Genomic DNA, 14,254 nt, shown 5'->3' with positions numbered 1-14,254 from the left:
GACTGTTTACAGTTACTCTAACATCCAGTAAATGGAACGACTGTTCTTATTTGGTGTATTTTCTCTTTATGTGCCTAAACAATTGATGTTTAGTTCTATTTTTGTAGATGAGCTACATTATTTGGCTGAAATCTAATATGAATTTATCCAGTAGGTGGCGCCAAATACACAGAACGCTCAATTGAGCGAAACTACCTGCTGCAGACATAATGGGTAAATCATACACAATTTAACAGAATATAAAGTGACCAACTAAAAACAGCCTATATTGAACTGGAGTTCATGTAAAAATTGTATTTATTCCAGTTGAGAAAAAATAAAATCAGACTCTTTGTTTTGTAATTTTTATTGAATTCACATACAGGTGCCATCTGGCAGACAAACTATACAAATCAATTAGTTTTGTTCAGCTAACAAATCCTATGTGCTCCTTTCGTGCTGTTTTGACTTTAATCCAGTTTTTGAGCTGGACTAAGGCTTTAACATCATTTTACGAAAACATTAAGATATCCACTTCTCTCTATGGGATGAAAACATGCAAGGTAAAACTATGTTTAATGAAAATTTCATTTGGCATACTTTTCAAAAAAATCTAAACTTAGAATAAGATGCATGTCCAGATGTCTGATTAATGGAATGTCCTAAAACTAAAATACAGTTGAGGTTCTAATGGAGTCTAACTTTGCTTTGGAGAAAATGAAAGACATAGAGAGAAGCAAGAAGCAACAAGCATGTAAGAAAAGATGCAAGCAAGCGACTAGCAGTTAAAGGTTTACATTTCACAGAGCGGGAAAATAGTTGAATGAAAGTCCTGGGATAAAGTTTGCTAAGTGAAACAAGACCTCATGTGCTCGGTAGCTGATTGTTAGTGAAGCAAAAACACAAATTAAACTCCAGGGATTTTAGGAAGTAGATCAGAAGCACTGCAACCTTAACGACACATGGATACAGCAATCGTTGCACAGAAGAAATCCCCAAAGAAGAAAAAACAGAGATGTTGAAACAAGCCTTTATCATTGGCGTAAGGATGTGCTACATGGAAAGATCCTGGGATAAAACAAACAACCTAGAATTGCATCACCGTTTTAGGATAAAGACCACCGATAAACAAAACAAATAATGGCAACAACAGAACAGGTGATGGAAAACCATATTTATCTGAGAACAGCAGTAATAAAGTGCAACAGAGATATGATCAGATCCACAGAGGGAGGAGGGAGTGCTACAGTGGCTGGGGTAGTGAGTGGAGATGCCTCATCGAGTGGGAACGTCCAGGTGTTTACGCCCCGTCACAGATCACCGTCTCCACCACGAAGGTGTTCTCAAAGTGGCGGATGTGGTGGCAGTCCTTCGCCCCGCGCTTGTTGAGACCTGCGAGGAGGAACGCAAACGGATCAGAAACGTTCTGGTTTTAGATACAGGTTGCTGTTCATCCATACGTACGTCTGCGGTTGATGCGGCGCGCCAGGCGGTACGTATCCTTCCCGTTGCACAGGCGGTAGATGAATGGCCCCAGCTGACGCATGTTGTGCACTTTGCCGCTCACCACCATCTCCTCATGAATGATGTAAGTCTGAGGCAGGTATGTTCCCTTCTGAAAGAAAAACAGAGCAAACATCTCAGGGGAAGACGGTTATCAAGGGGAACACCATCAGGAAAGAAGAGGGATGGTGAGTTTATCTTACAGGTTCTGTTAGCTCACTCTGTGAACAACCTCACTATGAACCCTTTTAGAACAAAGCATCAGACGGGTTCGATAAGCAAATGGCGGATGGATTACCTTGACGTTGATAAGAAGTTCCCAAAGATTGAGAGGAGGCATCACAATAGTGGTGTTTAGCTCAATAACGTAGCATTTGTCCAAAGCAATGTCATGGTAGGCGGTTAATCCCTGAAAAGGTGAAGTAAAATACAAATAAAATTAATTAATTCCAAAATGGCAGGACTGACCTTTTTATCAATTTGATTTTGTGTCAATGTTTTATTAATTTGTTTTTGGTTAGCAACAGATGAAATATGATTGACCTCACTGAGACTTTTCATTCATTCACATCCAAACAAAAAGGCTTATTATGTTAAAAGCCTCGATTTCTGCAGGGCGCCTCTTAAAATTATTGAACCTTTTCACATTTTTATCCATTTAAAAAAAGATAATCACAAATATCAGTATTATTCAGATTTTTTTTGGTACACTTTCTGTCCAGAGGAATCTGTTTGAGTTTATATTAGAAGCTCTTTATTGGTTAGGGGTCTCATCAAGACAAAGTGACCCCTGCAGCGACTACATTAGAAAACAGGCTCCAGAGAGGATACATTTGAAGCAGCCCTTCTGCAGCTTTCAAAATGCTAAACCAGCGACACACTTTGCTCCTTGCACATGCAAGCCAATGCAGCCCTCACTACCTTTACCACATATGTGGTAAAACAAGCAAAAACATCTGAACACTTTGATGTTCTGTTTCCGTGTAGAACATTTGTTTTGGTTTTTTATAACTCACCAATCCACACAACCTCAACCTTCCACTTCTTTGTTCCCCACCCTACCTTCTCTACCTTTGTGGCTGCACCACGTCACTAGGACATCAACATTTCCAACACTGCTCTTGCAAATCACTGCTTGGATGCAACATTAAAATCCCATGCACACATGACATATGGGGACATTGCACTGACTTGCATTTATTTTATATGGGCTAACCCAGACTCTTACCCTAAACCTAACTACTACCAACATATAACTAACCCTAACCCCAACTCAAAGAAGAAAACTTCACCATATGGGGATCGGTTGAATTTCCCCATATGTACCTGTAAGTTCCCACATGTGAAATATTTTACAAAATACTTCCTCCACATTGCAGGTAAAACAAGACAACCCCAACAGTCAGATGCGTAGAAAGGAGATACCCTGTGCTGTACCTAACATTTTCTCACCTTCAAAAAATATGTATATATATATACACAAGTGCCCGTCTGCATAGGCTAAATTATGACGACGGCTCCATCAAAATCTAGATTTGTGGCTGCACCAGGGCACCACCCATGGATTGACTTCAGTATTTCAGTACCTATTATCGGTTTGTCAGCTTTGTCAAGATTATTTTTGTGACTTTGCATGGATGTTACCTAAAGTTGCACGTCACCAGGACATCAACATTTCTAAAACTGCTCTTGCAAATCACTGCTTGGATGCAACATTAAAATCCCATGCACACCGACTTCCAATATACTGTATTCTATCTGGTCTTCTAGATTGTCTAACTGATCTCATTACCTGGTCTAAATGTAGATTTTAGTGTTTGAGACACTCAAAGTAGTGCATAGTTATAAAGGCACGACTGCTATATATCCTACTAAACTTACAGGTCAGAGCAGAAACAGGGAAGCTAATGAAAGTTAAAGAGATGATTGAGGGAAATACTGGAAGAAAACTTGCTAAATACTGTAAAGGCCCAGTACTTAAAGGGAGGTTAAAGGAATAGTACACCCAAAACATGATTAGCCTTCATTTTCTACTCACCCCCATGCTGAATAACACTCTGGAGTACTTTTTTGATATCTCAAATGCATCTGGAGATCTGGGAGGCTTCTTGCTGTCTGCTGACATTCAAATAATGGAGGTCTATGGTGCCCGAGGCAGAAAGGTCCATAAAAGTCCACAAAAAACGTGTCAATATTCCTCCATACTGCTCGTCCAATGTATTCCAAGTGTCCTGAGTGGGTAGCATCCAGAATTTACTCGAAACAAAGTCATTTAGAATGTTTTTAGAGCATAAACAGTAGTGTATAGGATTTCCTGAAAGCGCGCGCCTGTGAGCTCACGACGCTACGGAAACTGCGGCAGACCAAACCAGATGAAAGTGCGCATTCAGCTCGGCAAAGAACTCATGCTCTTCCTCAACACTGAAGTCCTCAGACATTTTTCTTTTGTTGTTTCTTTCTTTGCACAGGTAAACAGCAAATTTCTTCTTCTACGCTTGCATTATCGGCAGAGCAGACGCTGAATGCGCACTTTCATCTGGTTTGGTCTGCCGGCTTCCGTAGCGTCGTGAACGCGCACGCGCGCGCTTTCAGGAAATCCTATACACTACTGTTTATGCTCTAAAAACATTCTAAATGACTTCGTTTCGAGTAAATTCTGGATGCTACCCACTCAGGACACTTGGAATACATTGGACGAGCAGTATGGAGGAATATTGACACGTTTTTTGTGGACTTTTATGGACCTTTCTGCCTCGGGCACCATAGACCTCCATTATTTGAATGTCAGCAGACAGCAAGAAGCCTCCCAGATCTCCAGATGCATTTGAGATATCAAAAAAGTACTCCAGAGTGTTGTTCAGCATGGGGGTGAGTAGAAAATGAAGGCTAATCATGTTTTGGGTGTACTATTCCTTTAATCTCTAGCAAGACAATGAACCATAACATGCAGCACAATGTCAATTGATGGGTTAGATCAACACAAATGGTCCAGTCAAATTCACAAATAGATCCTAAGCTTATGTCTGAACTTTGACTAAAGTTCTGGACTTCAGTCTTGCAGCGGAAAGACTTGCCACAGCAATATGCTGGTGAAGATTTTCAGTCATCCAGGTCACAGTCATTAAGGTTAACAAAGAACCCAACATGCCCTTTCCTAAGGGGCGGACCCATTCTTCCTCTTCAATCTGCATGTTTTCCAAGCCAAAAAAAAAGCTTTGTTTTGCTCCACTCTATAAAGTTAACTGACATTTTGGATTGAAAAAGCTTCCTGGATGGGAAGCAAAACGTCTTCAAACTTGGAAACAAAGTCCAGTGGATTTTTTTTTTATTTTGTTTACTTTTTTGGAAATACCACAGCAAGTCTCTCCTAATCTGTGGTAAGACTTGAGAATTTAAACACTCTGCATCCAGTCTGGCTGTGTTCAAGATTTTTTTGCAAGAAGGAATAAATATGTTTTTTTTTTTATTCAGACGTCTGTCATGATTTTTCAGTCTTTTATAAGTAAACAATGCAAAATCCACACATCAATTTCCTTCCAGTTCAAAATTATGCACCATTTTCTTTTGAGCTGTGACATAAAATCTCAGGAAAATGGAGATTAGGTTTCTAGTATTACATAAGAAAATGTGAAAAAGTTCCCTGAGGGTAAATGTTTTTGCAATACACAGAGTTAGAAAGCAAAAGGCCAATGCAAAGCCGGTAACAAATAAGGATCTTCATGCTATACATGTTTGCCTGCGTCTGTCCTCACCCTGTGGAAATCATGGATTATATCAGCAGGGTCGCTCCCTCCGAAGTGCGGTACGGGGACAGTGATCTTCTCGTAGTTGTCAGAGAGGTAGATGCCAACATTCTCCTCCAGTTCCTGGCGTCCTCGGAGTGGAGCGTACACAGAGTCTTCATAAAGCACCCTGCAGTGAAACAGGTTCTCCTCTGGCATCTGTGCAATGCATTAAAAAATATTAAGATTCAGATCAACAAATTACTTCAGAAAAATTGGTTCTGTAACCTTTCATGGAGGAATTGCAGATCGATAAGGAAGGATCTTACATGAGGTATGAAGTAGTAACGGTAGACATAGATGGAGGCCAGAACCAGACCAGCCATAAAGACCACCAGGCCGAACGTCAGGCAGCAAAGCCCACTGAGGGGGGACTTCTTGGGGCGCAGAGGCAGCACCAGCTCATCCTCATCCTGGAAAAAAACAAAACCAAGAGAGAGAGATTCAATAGAGATTTGTGTCAGATATTCAATTTCAGCCAATTCAGATTTCTCCATAAGAAATCAATTTTTTCTTGTCCTACTTTGTGGATTCAATCATCATTACTATTAAAAGGGCCATAGAAGCACGGTAAGGCAGGCGGGGGGAAGCATACCATCACCCGGTCGGGTTCGGTCGCTCCGTCCCCCGTCAATGGGGTTTGAACTTCTCTGTACATCCATTTCAACCACTGAACGTTACTCATCAATCACAATGTAAACTCAGTTTTGCATTCTATGACCCCTTTAAAGGCGAAATTTCAGTCATTTCCAACCATTTTTATCCCCTAAACCTGCAAAAACTCTAAAGCAAACCTTTACCGGGGAACACCCAACCCTAAACTCCAGTCAGACCTTAGTCTTAAACCTGTCAGAAAAACAGGAAATGAGGACCAGCAAAATGTCCTCCATGACACCTTGCAGTGGTATCAAACAGGAGCACACACACACACAGCTTTGTTTTCATGACATATGGGGACATTTCACTGACTTGCATTTATTTTATATGGGATAACCACAGGGTTTATACAGGAATGAATAACTCTAACTTAATGCTTTTTAATGCTCTTAGAAATAATTTTAATGCCACCAACAGGCACCCGTCGACAGGCTGCAGCCATGTCCCAAATTCCTCGTTTTCCAGCCAGTTTTGTTGAAATTTTTTTTTTCCCCCCATTCTCTAGTTTTTTTCTCTGACTCAAGCTTCTTTTCTGAACATACAGCTTTGAGATCAACCGGAAGCAGTTCCACACAAATATATCGTGATATAATGTCTGACGAAATTAAAAAAAATTTTTAATAAAGCATTTTAAATACCACAATAAACACATCTAATTCATTTTAATGCCAATTAAGACCTTAATTAAAAAATTATAATTTAATTACTTTTAATGACCCACGGAGACCCTGAACCCAGACTCTTACCCTAAGCCTAACTACTACCAACATATAACTAACCCTAACCCCAACTCAAAGAAGAAAACTTCACCTTATCTTTTGAATGTCCCCATATGTTCCTGTAAGTTCCCGCATGTGAAATATTTTACAAAGTACTTCCTCCACATTGTAGGTAAAACAAGACAACCCCCACAGTCAGACGTGTAGAAAGGAGACACCCTGTGCTGTACCTAACATTTCCTCACCTTCAAAAAAAATAAAAATAAAAAATACAGGTAATCATCTGCAAAGGCTAAATTATGACGATGGCTCCATCAAAATCTAGATTCTTTAAAAAGTTCTGAGATTTTTAATTGGGTTTCATCTTTACCAAAACCAGCATTTATGTTGGACTGAGATTGAAATTTTAAAGAACTAAACCCAAAGAAAAGTTGCTGTGATTTTTAGCTAACATCCAATCTAATAAAGTCTGCTTTGGGCCAATTTGTTTCCTCACTTAACCAAAAGTTCTAAAGTTGGATAGAACTATAAAGTTGCACTGAGTCAATTTTCTCTTTGTTGAATCTGACAAAGCTGGGAACAAAACCACTGACATTAAAAGAGGAGTAAAACAACCAGCACCCCCTAAGGTTGTAGCAGCCAACATGTTAAAGCTGATAAACCTCCATAGAAAATGAACTTGAAGTATTTCTGCTTTAGTTCCTATCATGGCGTTTGAATGGATGAGAGTTCTGCAGGTGCAGAAACCTGCCTGGTAAGTCGGGATCTTTTTCACAAATGAAAATATTTAACTTGGTGACTGTGGAAAATCCAGACTTGTAAAAACAATGTTGGGTTTTTTCTTGTCTTGAAGAAGAACTGAACTTCCGAACTGCTAAGGCTCTATGATATTAGGAGTTATTAATGGTGATATTACTACCAAAAAAATTTAAGAACTGATTTCAGTTATTTTTCACCTCTTTCTCAGCTGCTATTGTGATGCTTCCACTTTTCTTTGAGACCTTTAGCATCGACCTCATCATCGTATTTGTTAGGTTTGGGTTTTCTACTGTGGGACTTCTTGAAACACCAAGGTCGTTAAAAATAATATTCCAGTTGTTTTACAGGATTACATTGTGATTAGGATATTATTACAAATTGTAAAGCAGGCGGAAACTTCACTTATGATCTTCTCAGTCTCTAAAGATGTTTTGGTTGAAAGTGGCAGCAAATGGTGAAGTCCAACATAAGAAGGACAAACAATTTCTCATGTCACTTTGCACAAAACATGATAAAGAAAACAATTCAACACAGATCTGTCAAGCAAGCTCTGGCATTTGAACAATGTACCATGATCTGCCTTAGAGTGGATTTTTTCCTTACTTTCTAATCATTTATTTTTCTCTTTGGCTGTTTTGAAATAAAAATCTTAAGATTATACAACTTTGGTGTACCTCAGGGTACTGCTTTATGGCTCTTTTTTTCCCCTTCTGAAAATCTTGAGCACTTTCAAAGAAAAAACGTAGACTTGCAGTAGTGCAGCATGTGAAGGCAGAGAAGTTTCAGTGAAGACCACCTCGATTTAAATTGGGGGTGAAACTTTCCATCTCCTGCCTTTTTTATCTTATAGCAGACTAGTTACTCTGTGGTCCTACTCAGTTGAGGTCCAACTGTTATGTTAGTTTTACATCCTGCCTCTATCCCCATTTGCTTTTTTTTCATTATATTTTATGGTTTAATTAATGTAAAGCAATCTGAATTGTCCTTTTACTGAAATGTGCTCAACAAATAAACTTTCCTTGCCTTGCTCTCTGTTAACAAACATTTTATTGAAATACATACACAAGAAAAAAGAAATGTGTAACATTACAATTTATAAACTACTTGAGTTCTGCTTAGTAAAAGTGGAGCCTGTAGAACAAGCTGTATTTTCTATTTCTTAGCATGTAAATAAATTGATGTGATTTTAGGAGTTTTTTATGTAAATAATATTAGCAGACATCGTTTTCAGGGCTTATAGAAAATCCTTTTAAGCTTAACATGAAGAATATTCTGTATCAGATATTCCACTGGCTGCATGCAGAAGTATAGATGATTGTTATTGCTATAGTCTGTGCTGTTGGTTTCATTTCGAAGTTACATGGAGGTTTGCACTCATGCAAGTGGTCAGAATTTATCATTAAAGAGAACATTTGTTTCTCAAGCATCTTTTGCACTCAAATAGTAAATTATATTTTAAAGATTTAGTCACTGGTTAGAAAGATAACTGGTTTACTGTGAGCTGTATGGTAATCCATCAGGGTAGCCTGCTTTTATATCAAACTTTATTTATAAAGCACCTCACACACACAGAAACTAAAGTGCTTTGCAAAAAGATTTGCAAAAAACACAAATATAAACACCAAAGAATTAATTAAAATTTATTAAATATAGGAAAATAACCAGATAAAAAACAGCTTAAAAGCAAACATCAACATCCTTTTTAGTGCTAAAACTCAAGAACAGATTTTAATCTTTTAAAGAGATTTTATATGGTCAAAGACAAAGCATGTCTGACATGCAGGAGACAATTTAATTGTAATTAAAATCAACTAACACCTAAATAAAGTGCTTTACAGTTATCCAGGCGAATGGTCAGAAAGGAATGAAAGTGTTCTTTGCTTAACATGGATGTTATTTTGCTGCTAAAAGTAAAAAGAAAAAAAAAAAGATTTAAGAGCAGCTTTTATCTGGCTGCCGAAGATAAGATGGTTTTCCATTTTTAAAACACGTTTGATAGTTGTGATAATCCGGGTTTAAAGGCAGGCTCTCTGATGTGCAACAGCATCAAAACACAAAAAGTTTAAAGCCATCAATGCCTTCACGTTATCCAGCATTTCAGAACAGATCTGACAGTTTGAATTTCACCTTAGTGGCACATAGATCTGGCTATCATTGGCATAAAGTAAATCGGATACTGGGATCATTTTTTTTTTCTCCAAAGAATGGATTCAATTAGGAGCAGCCATTTAAAATGGCCCTTCCCAGCCAAACGGCAGGAAACTGCCACTGGAGTGATGCCCTCATTCTCCTGGAGGAAGGACTCCACCCTTCCATTGAGAGACGGGGTCTGACCAGGAGAAGATGCTTCTCTTTAGATCTTAATGTCCACAAATCATGACAGAAAGAATATTTTAGTACAAAGATTGATGTTTAAAAAGGGAATCTTAGGGGACCAGCCAAGGGCTCATCATGGAAAGTGGGGAAATTTTGAATGGGTAATACTGTAGGGAATAAAAAGAAGGATGACTAAAACTGAACCGTGAGAAATACAAAGTGTTGGATCACTCAGGTAGGTCTTGGAAAAATAAGAATGAAGAATTTAGTGACTGACTGTTTCAAAGGCTGCAATTAAATCTAAAAAGAAAAGAAGACAGGCGACAGAGTCTAGAGGTGAAAACATATCGATGAAAACTTATACAAGTGCAGAGTCTGATCTGTGCAAAGATTTAAAACAAGACTGGAAAATTTCAAAAACCTTATTTACTAAAAGAAAGTCCTCTAACTACATTTCCACAATCTCAAGAATTTTAGACACGAAGAACGCTTTTGAAATGGCTCTAAAATGGACTGCTTTTTCCACATCAGGTTTTTAAACAAAGGCTGAACTCCAGTTTCTTTAAAATGTCCCGGGACCGCTCCTAAAGATGAGCTGCTGTTGATACTTTGGTAACATTTAGACTTTATTAATCTAGTCTTCAGCTGAGCTACAGTTTCGCTAACTGTGTAAAACCAAGAGCTGAACTGGTTCTGGTTAAAAACAAGAGAACATAGGAAAAAACAGAGGACATAAGGCTGTATGATGCAGATTATATTTTATCATTAATGTAAATTAGAGATGAGTAAACAAAAAACATCACATGCCTAATGTGTTAGCAGCAGAGCAGATCTCTGAAACACTCCTTTTAGTCCTGTTTAAACTGATGTTTTACTTTTAGTTCTACATTTCAGTGTTCTTATCTTTAATGTTCAAGTTTTCCTCTGAACAGAACTTTAATCATTGTCTTTATAAGTAGCATTTAAATATATTTTACTTGCTTCTATTGCTTTATAGAAGCAGTACTTGCTTACACTGGACAAACAATCTAGAAAGAAGTAAACGTTTATTAAATTAGGTGTATTTACCCTTAATTTGAGTAGGTAAATGAGATAGTTTGCCAATGGAATTATTATTTTTACTCTTAAAATAAGATAAATTTTTCTTGTTTCATTGGCAAAATGTCTGTCTTACTTCCTCAATCCAAGAACAAATGCACTTATTTTAAGAAAAAATTACTTATCTAGATCTCGATTTTTTTTCCAGTGCATTTGCTCAAGCTGTATCACCCTCTCAGATCATGTTTGTTTTTTTGCTGGTTTTGTACTCTTAATTTAGGGATCTGCAACCTTTCTAATTCAAAGAGGCACATTTTTCCACCAAGGCTACAAAATATATTTTTGTCAAGAGCCATAATAAACACTCAATAATAAGCCTCTGGAATTATACTAAGAATTTTTCTTACTCTTTTCAGAATCTAAAATAAAAAGCATAGATAGAATAAAAGAGGTATTGTAGATATTTTATGCAGATATTGTATGAAAACATACAGGATGCCCTCCTACCTCCTTAATTAAAATAATTTAATCGGTTTTATCACAGCAAAGGAACCCAAGAGCCACATGTGGTCTTGGAATCGCAGGTAGCAGAACCGCTTTATTGGATGTAATTAATACTGAAAAATGCTGATATTAAATGTTTTTTTTTTTGGTCTAAACCTCCAAAATTGTATTGTGGTATTTTTGACCTCTGATCCTTTACAGTAAACTGTTTTGGAGACGGTGTACATTTGAGTTTATGACAGCGTCGTCACTGAACAGGAAGAAAACTCATCAAATACCTCTAACAAAACTAATTCCTTCTTGTTGTATCTTTAAACACATATATCCACTTACAAACGGAGGAACAAGAAAAGAGCTTCCAGGCAGCATCCTTTCAGCCCACTCATCTCCGCTATGAAGAGGCAGTGAAACTAATCAGAATCAAACAACGGCTAAAACAGAAACCCACATGAAAAGGAAATGCTGCATTTCAAGCAGAAATAATCAGGCATGGCTCCATTCAGATAAAGGGCCGATGTCAAGCCTGCTGATGAAAACACAGACAGGGATGGTGGTGAGTAATCTGCAGAAGCCGCCTCCAGTCTCACGGCCCATCTGCTGGTGCCACGCGCCCCAACCTGTGTGGGCAGAGTGGCACTATACGCTTCAAGAGGGCCTTCCACTTTACAACAACCTGAAAGTGGTTTGGAGCTTATTTTGGAAATACTGCTGAGAGACTGAGGAGAGTAAAGAACTAAAGGCTGCTATTCTTAGTCTGGATATGAGGCGAAAAAAATAAATAAACAGACAGCTGTTAGAGGAACCTTTAAAATAGACGGGAAAAAAGAAAAACCAGGGTGAGTTTTATTTTATTTTCCAAAGGAAAAACAAAAGGCTTAAAAAGGAGAGTGTTTGCTAGACATGGTGAAGCATCTTCCATCGAGCTGAAGTTCAAATCTCCTGCTGCTCAAGAAAGCATTTGGAGGCAGGACACAACAGAACAGTGCATGTGTGAAAAACACTTCTCTTTGGGTTCTTTGTGTTCTGTCGTCCCACTGATGGAGGATAGAGGCTCTTTCACACCAGCTGACAGCGTGACACACCATGAGGCCCGTCCATCCTGGGTACAAATACTTTTGGAACATCACAAAAGGAAATTGCATAAAAATCACCTCCTTGCTGGAGATGATTTCTACCTGGAAGTTGACGGTCTTTAAATGCTTTCAAGTTGAAAGTGAAAGAATCTGAAGCAGCCTCCATTATCTGTAATTGTTTTACTTGATATGTTTTTTTATGTACCTGCCATTTAATTTAATGCATCTCTGTTTATTATGCAACTTTGCTGCTTCTTGGCCCCGACTCCCTTGAAAAAAATGTTTTTAATCTCTAGGATTATATTCCTGGTTAAATAAAATTTAAATTCCTTCAGTCAGATCCAGATTTGAAGCATGCTTAAGGTGTTTGCATACATTCTCTTCCATTGCAGACCATCATCTTCAGCACTCTGTATCATTGATGCAGGGGTGCTGCTACAGCAAAGTTCAGGACTGCCTGCTTTGCCAACTGTGACAAATTATTCTGCGTGCACTGCAAGACTCTGCATCCCATCTGCCATTTTGTTAGCTGAAGCAATTTTATCTTCAACTTTCCCCTCTATGAAGGGATCAGGTTTGCACATTAAACATGAAGGGGGGGCAAGGCCCTATCGCGTCTGAGCAGAGGAAGGAATGTAGCCTACTCTTTTTTTTATAATGAAGCTAAATTTAGACTAAATCATGCATCTGCAAAACCTAGAAACCTGCACGATGCAAGCAATTCCACAGAAGTAATTCTGCTTCTTAAATGTCGATTCATGCAAATAAATAAATAAATAAATCTAGAAATAGATGCGCAGGTGCAGGCTGTTTTGCGCACCAGCTGCAGGCTGCACAAAGCGGCCATCGCGCAACCGAAGTAATGAAAGGACAAGGTGTCCATGTAAAATAGGTCATTAGATAACGCTAAAAAAAAATAAAAACTAAGGTTCTAACAACAATAGAGTCTCACCGTCGGACGGGGGATGAGGATCTCCGTCTTATCGCCGTCATTGTCCCCTTTCTGTCCCGCCACAGGCTGGAAGCTGATCTTCACCATGGCGCAGGTGTCTTCCTCACCTCCTGCTCTGAAGGTGCCTCTGATGCGTAAATTGGAGCCGTCCTCCCAAACCAGCGTCTGCAGGGCCGCCCTCTCTTCACCGTTCAGCTGTTTTTCTCTCCCTCCACCGGAAGTCAGAGGGCTTGATTTTTTTTTTTTTCTCCTCCAACAAATGATGTTCTTAAAGGACCAGTCCGGAGATTTTTCTTTGTTTTGGGTTTTATATCTGCGCCCTAAAACTGAACCCAACTTAAAATAAATAAAAGCTCAAATATTAATCATTTACTAAAAGGTTTTATTTTCTACATGGTTTAAGTAAAAGCGTAATTGTAGGTATCAGTCATCACATAACGGGGCATTAGTCAGACCCTGTGAAATGGGTCACATAGGAAATCTATCTGCTCCAAAGACACCGCTTTAAAACGCCTGTCAGGCTGCCAGAGTTTCCATCATTTACAATCTGATCGGATTTCTGAAAGGGGATTTTTACTGTCCTCAGAAAGACCAACAATAATCCCACATTTTATGACCAACCAGGAATCTCTTTTGTTTCAATGTGAAGACAAAGAAGACATTAGAGAGGAAATGTAGACTTGCCTTCCAAATCATATCTATTGATAAATATTACTTTCACATCTCATATCTCAAAGTTCTGACTTTAATCTCAGAGTTCTGACTTTTTTTCCTTCAGACTTCTGACTTTAATCTCAGCATTCTGACTTTAATCTGAGTTCTGACTATAATCTCATAATTTTGACTGTAATCTCAGATTTCTGACTTTAATCTCAGCATTCTGACTTTAATCTCAGATCTGACTATAATCTCATAATTTTGACTGTAATCTCAGATTTCTGACTTTAATCTCAGCATTCTGACTTTAATCTC

The 14,254-nt window shown here is 38.4% G+C and overlaps 1 protein-coding gene across 1 annotated transcript; it reads right to left on the bottom strand.

Moving 5' to 3' along the window:
• Nucleotides 1-342: 342 nt before the first annotated feature.
• Nucleotides 343-13,513, bottom strand: itm2c (integral membrane protein 2C). Its single transcript, XM_015398408.1, has 6 exons — nucleotides 13,283-13,513; nucleotides 5,534-5,677; nucleotides 5,235-5,423; nucleotides 1,781-1,891; nucleotides 1,444-1,594; nucleotides 343-1,371 (listed from the first exon to the last, which is right to left on the bottom strand). Exons 1-6 carry the CDS (start codon nucleotides 13,367-13,369, stop codon nucleotides 1,280-1,282), a joined length of 774 nt encoding a protein of 257 aa, XP_015253894.1. The 5' UTR covers nucleotides 13,370-13,513; the 3' UTR covers nucleotides 343-1,279.
• Nucleotides 13,514-14,254: the final 741 nt, after the last annotated feature.

The sequence above is a fragment of the Cyprinodon variegatus genome, unplaced genomic scaffold (genome assembly GCF_000732505.1).
Source record: "Cyprinodon variegatus isolate N-32 unplaced genomic scaffold, C_variegatus-1.0 Scaffold933, whole genome shotgun sequence".
NCBI lineage: Eukaryota > Metazoa > Chordata > Actinopteri > Cyprinodontiformes > Cyprinodontidae > Cyprinodon > Cyprinodon variegatus.
The sequence above is the reverse complement of the archived record's forward strand: the minus strand, read 5'-3'. Positions and strand labels throughout refer to the sequence as shown.

Bases quoted from the DNA above. Each gene is read 5' to 3' on its own strand.
- itm2c (XM_015398408.1), bottom strand. From the start codon at position 13,369: ATGGTGAAGATCAGCTTCCAGCCTGTGGCGGGACAGAAAGGGGACAAT. The intron at 5,424-5,533 runs GTAAGATCCTTC...TGCATTGCACAG, and splicing joins GTTACTACTTCATACCTCAT to ATGCCAGAGGAGAACCTGTT. The intron at 1,372-1,443 runs GTACGTATGGAT...TCCTCCTCGCAG, and splicing joins GCGCCGCATCAACCGCAGAC to GTCTCAACAAGCGCGGGGCG.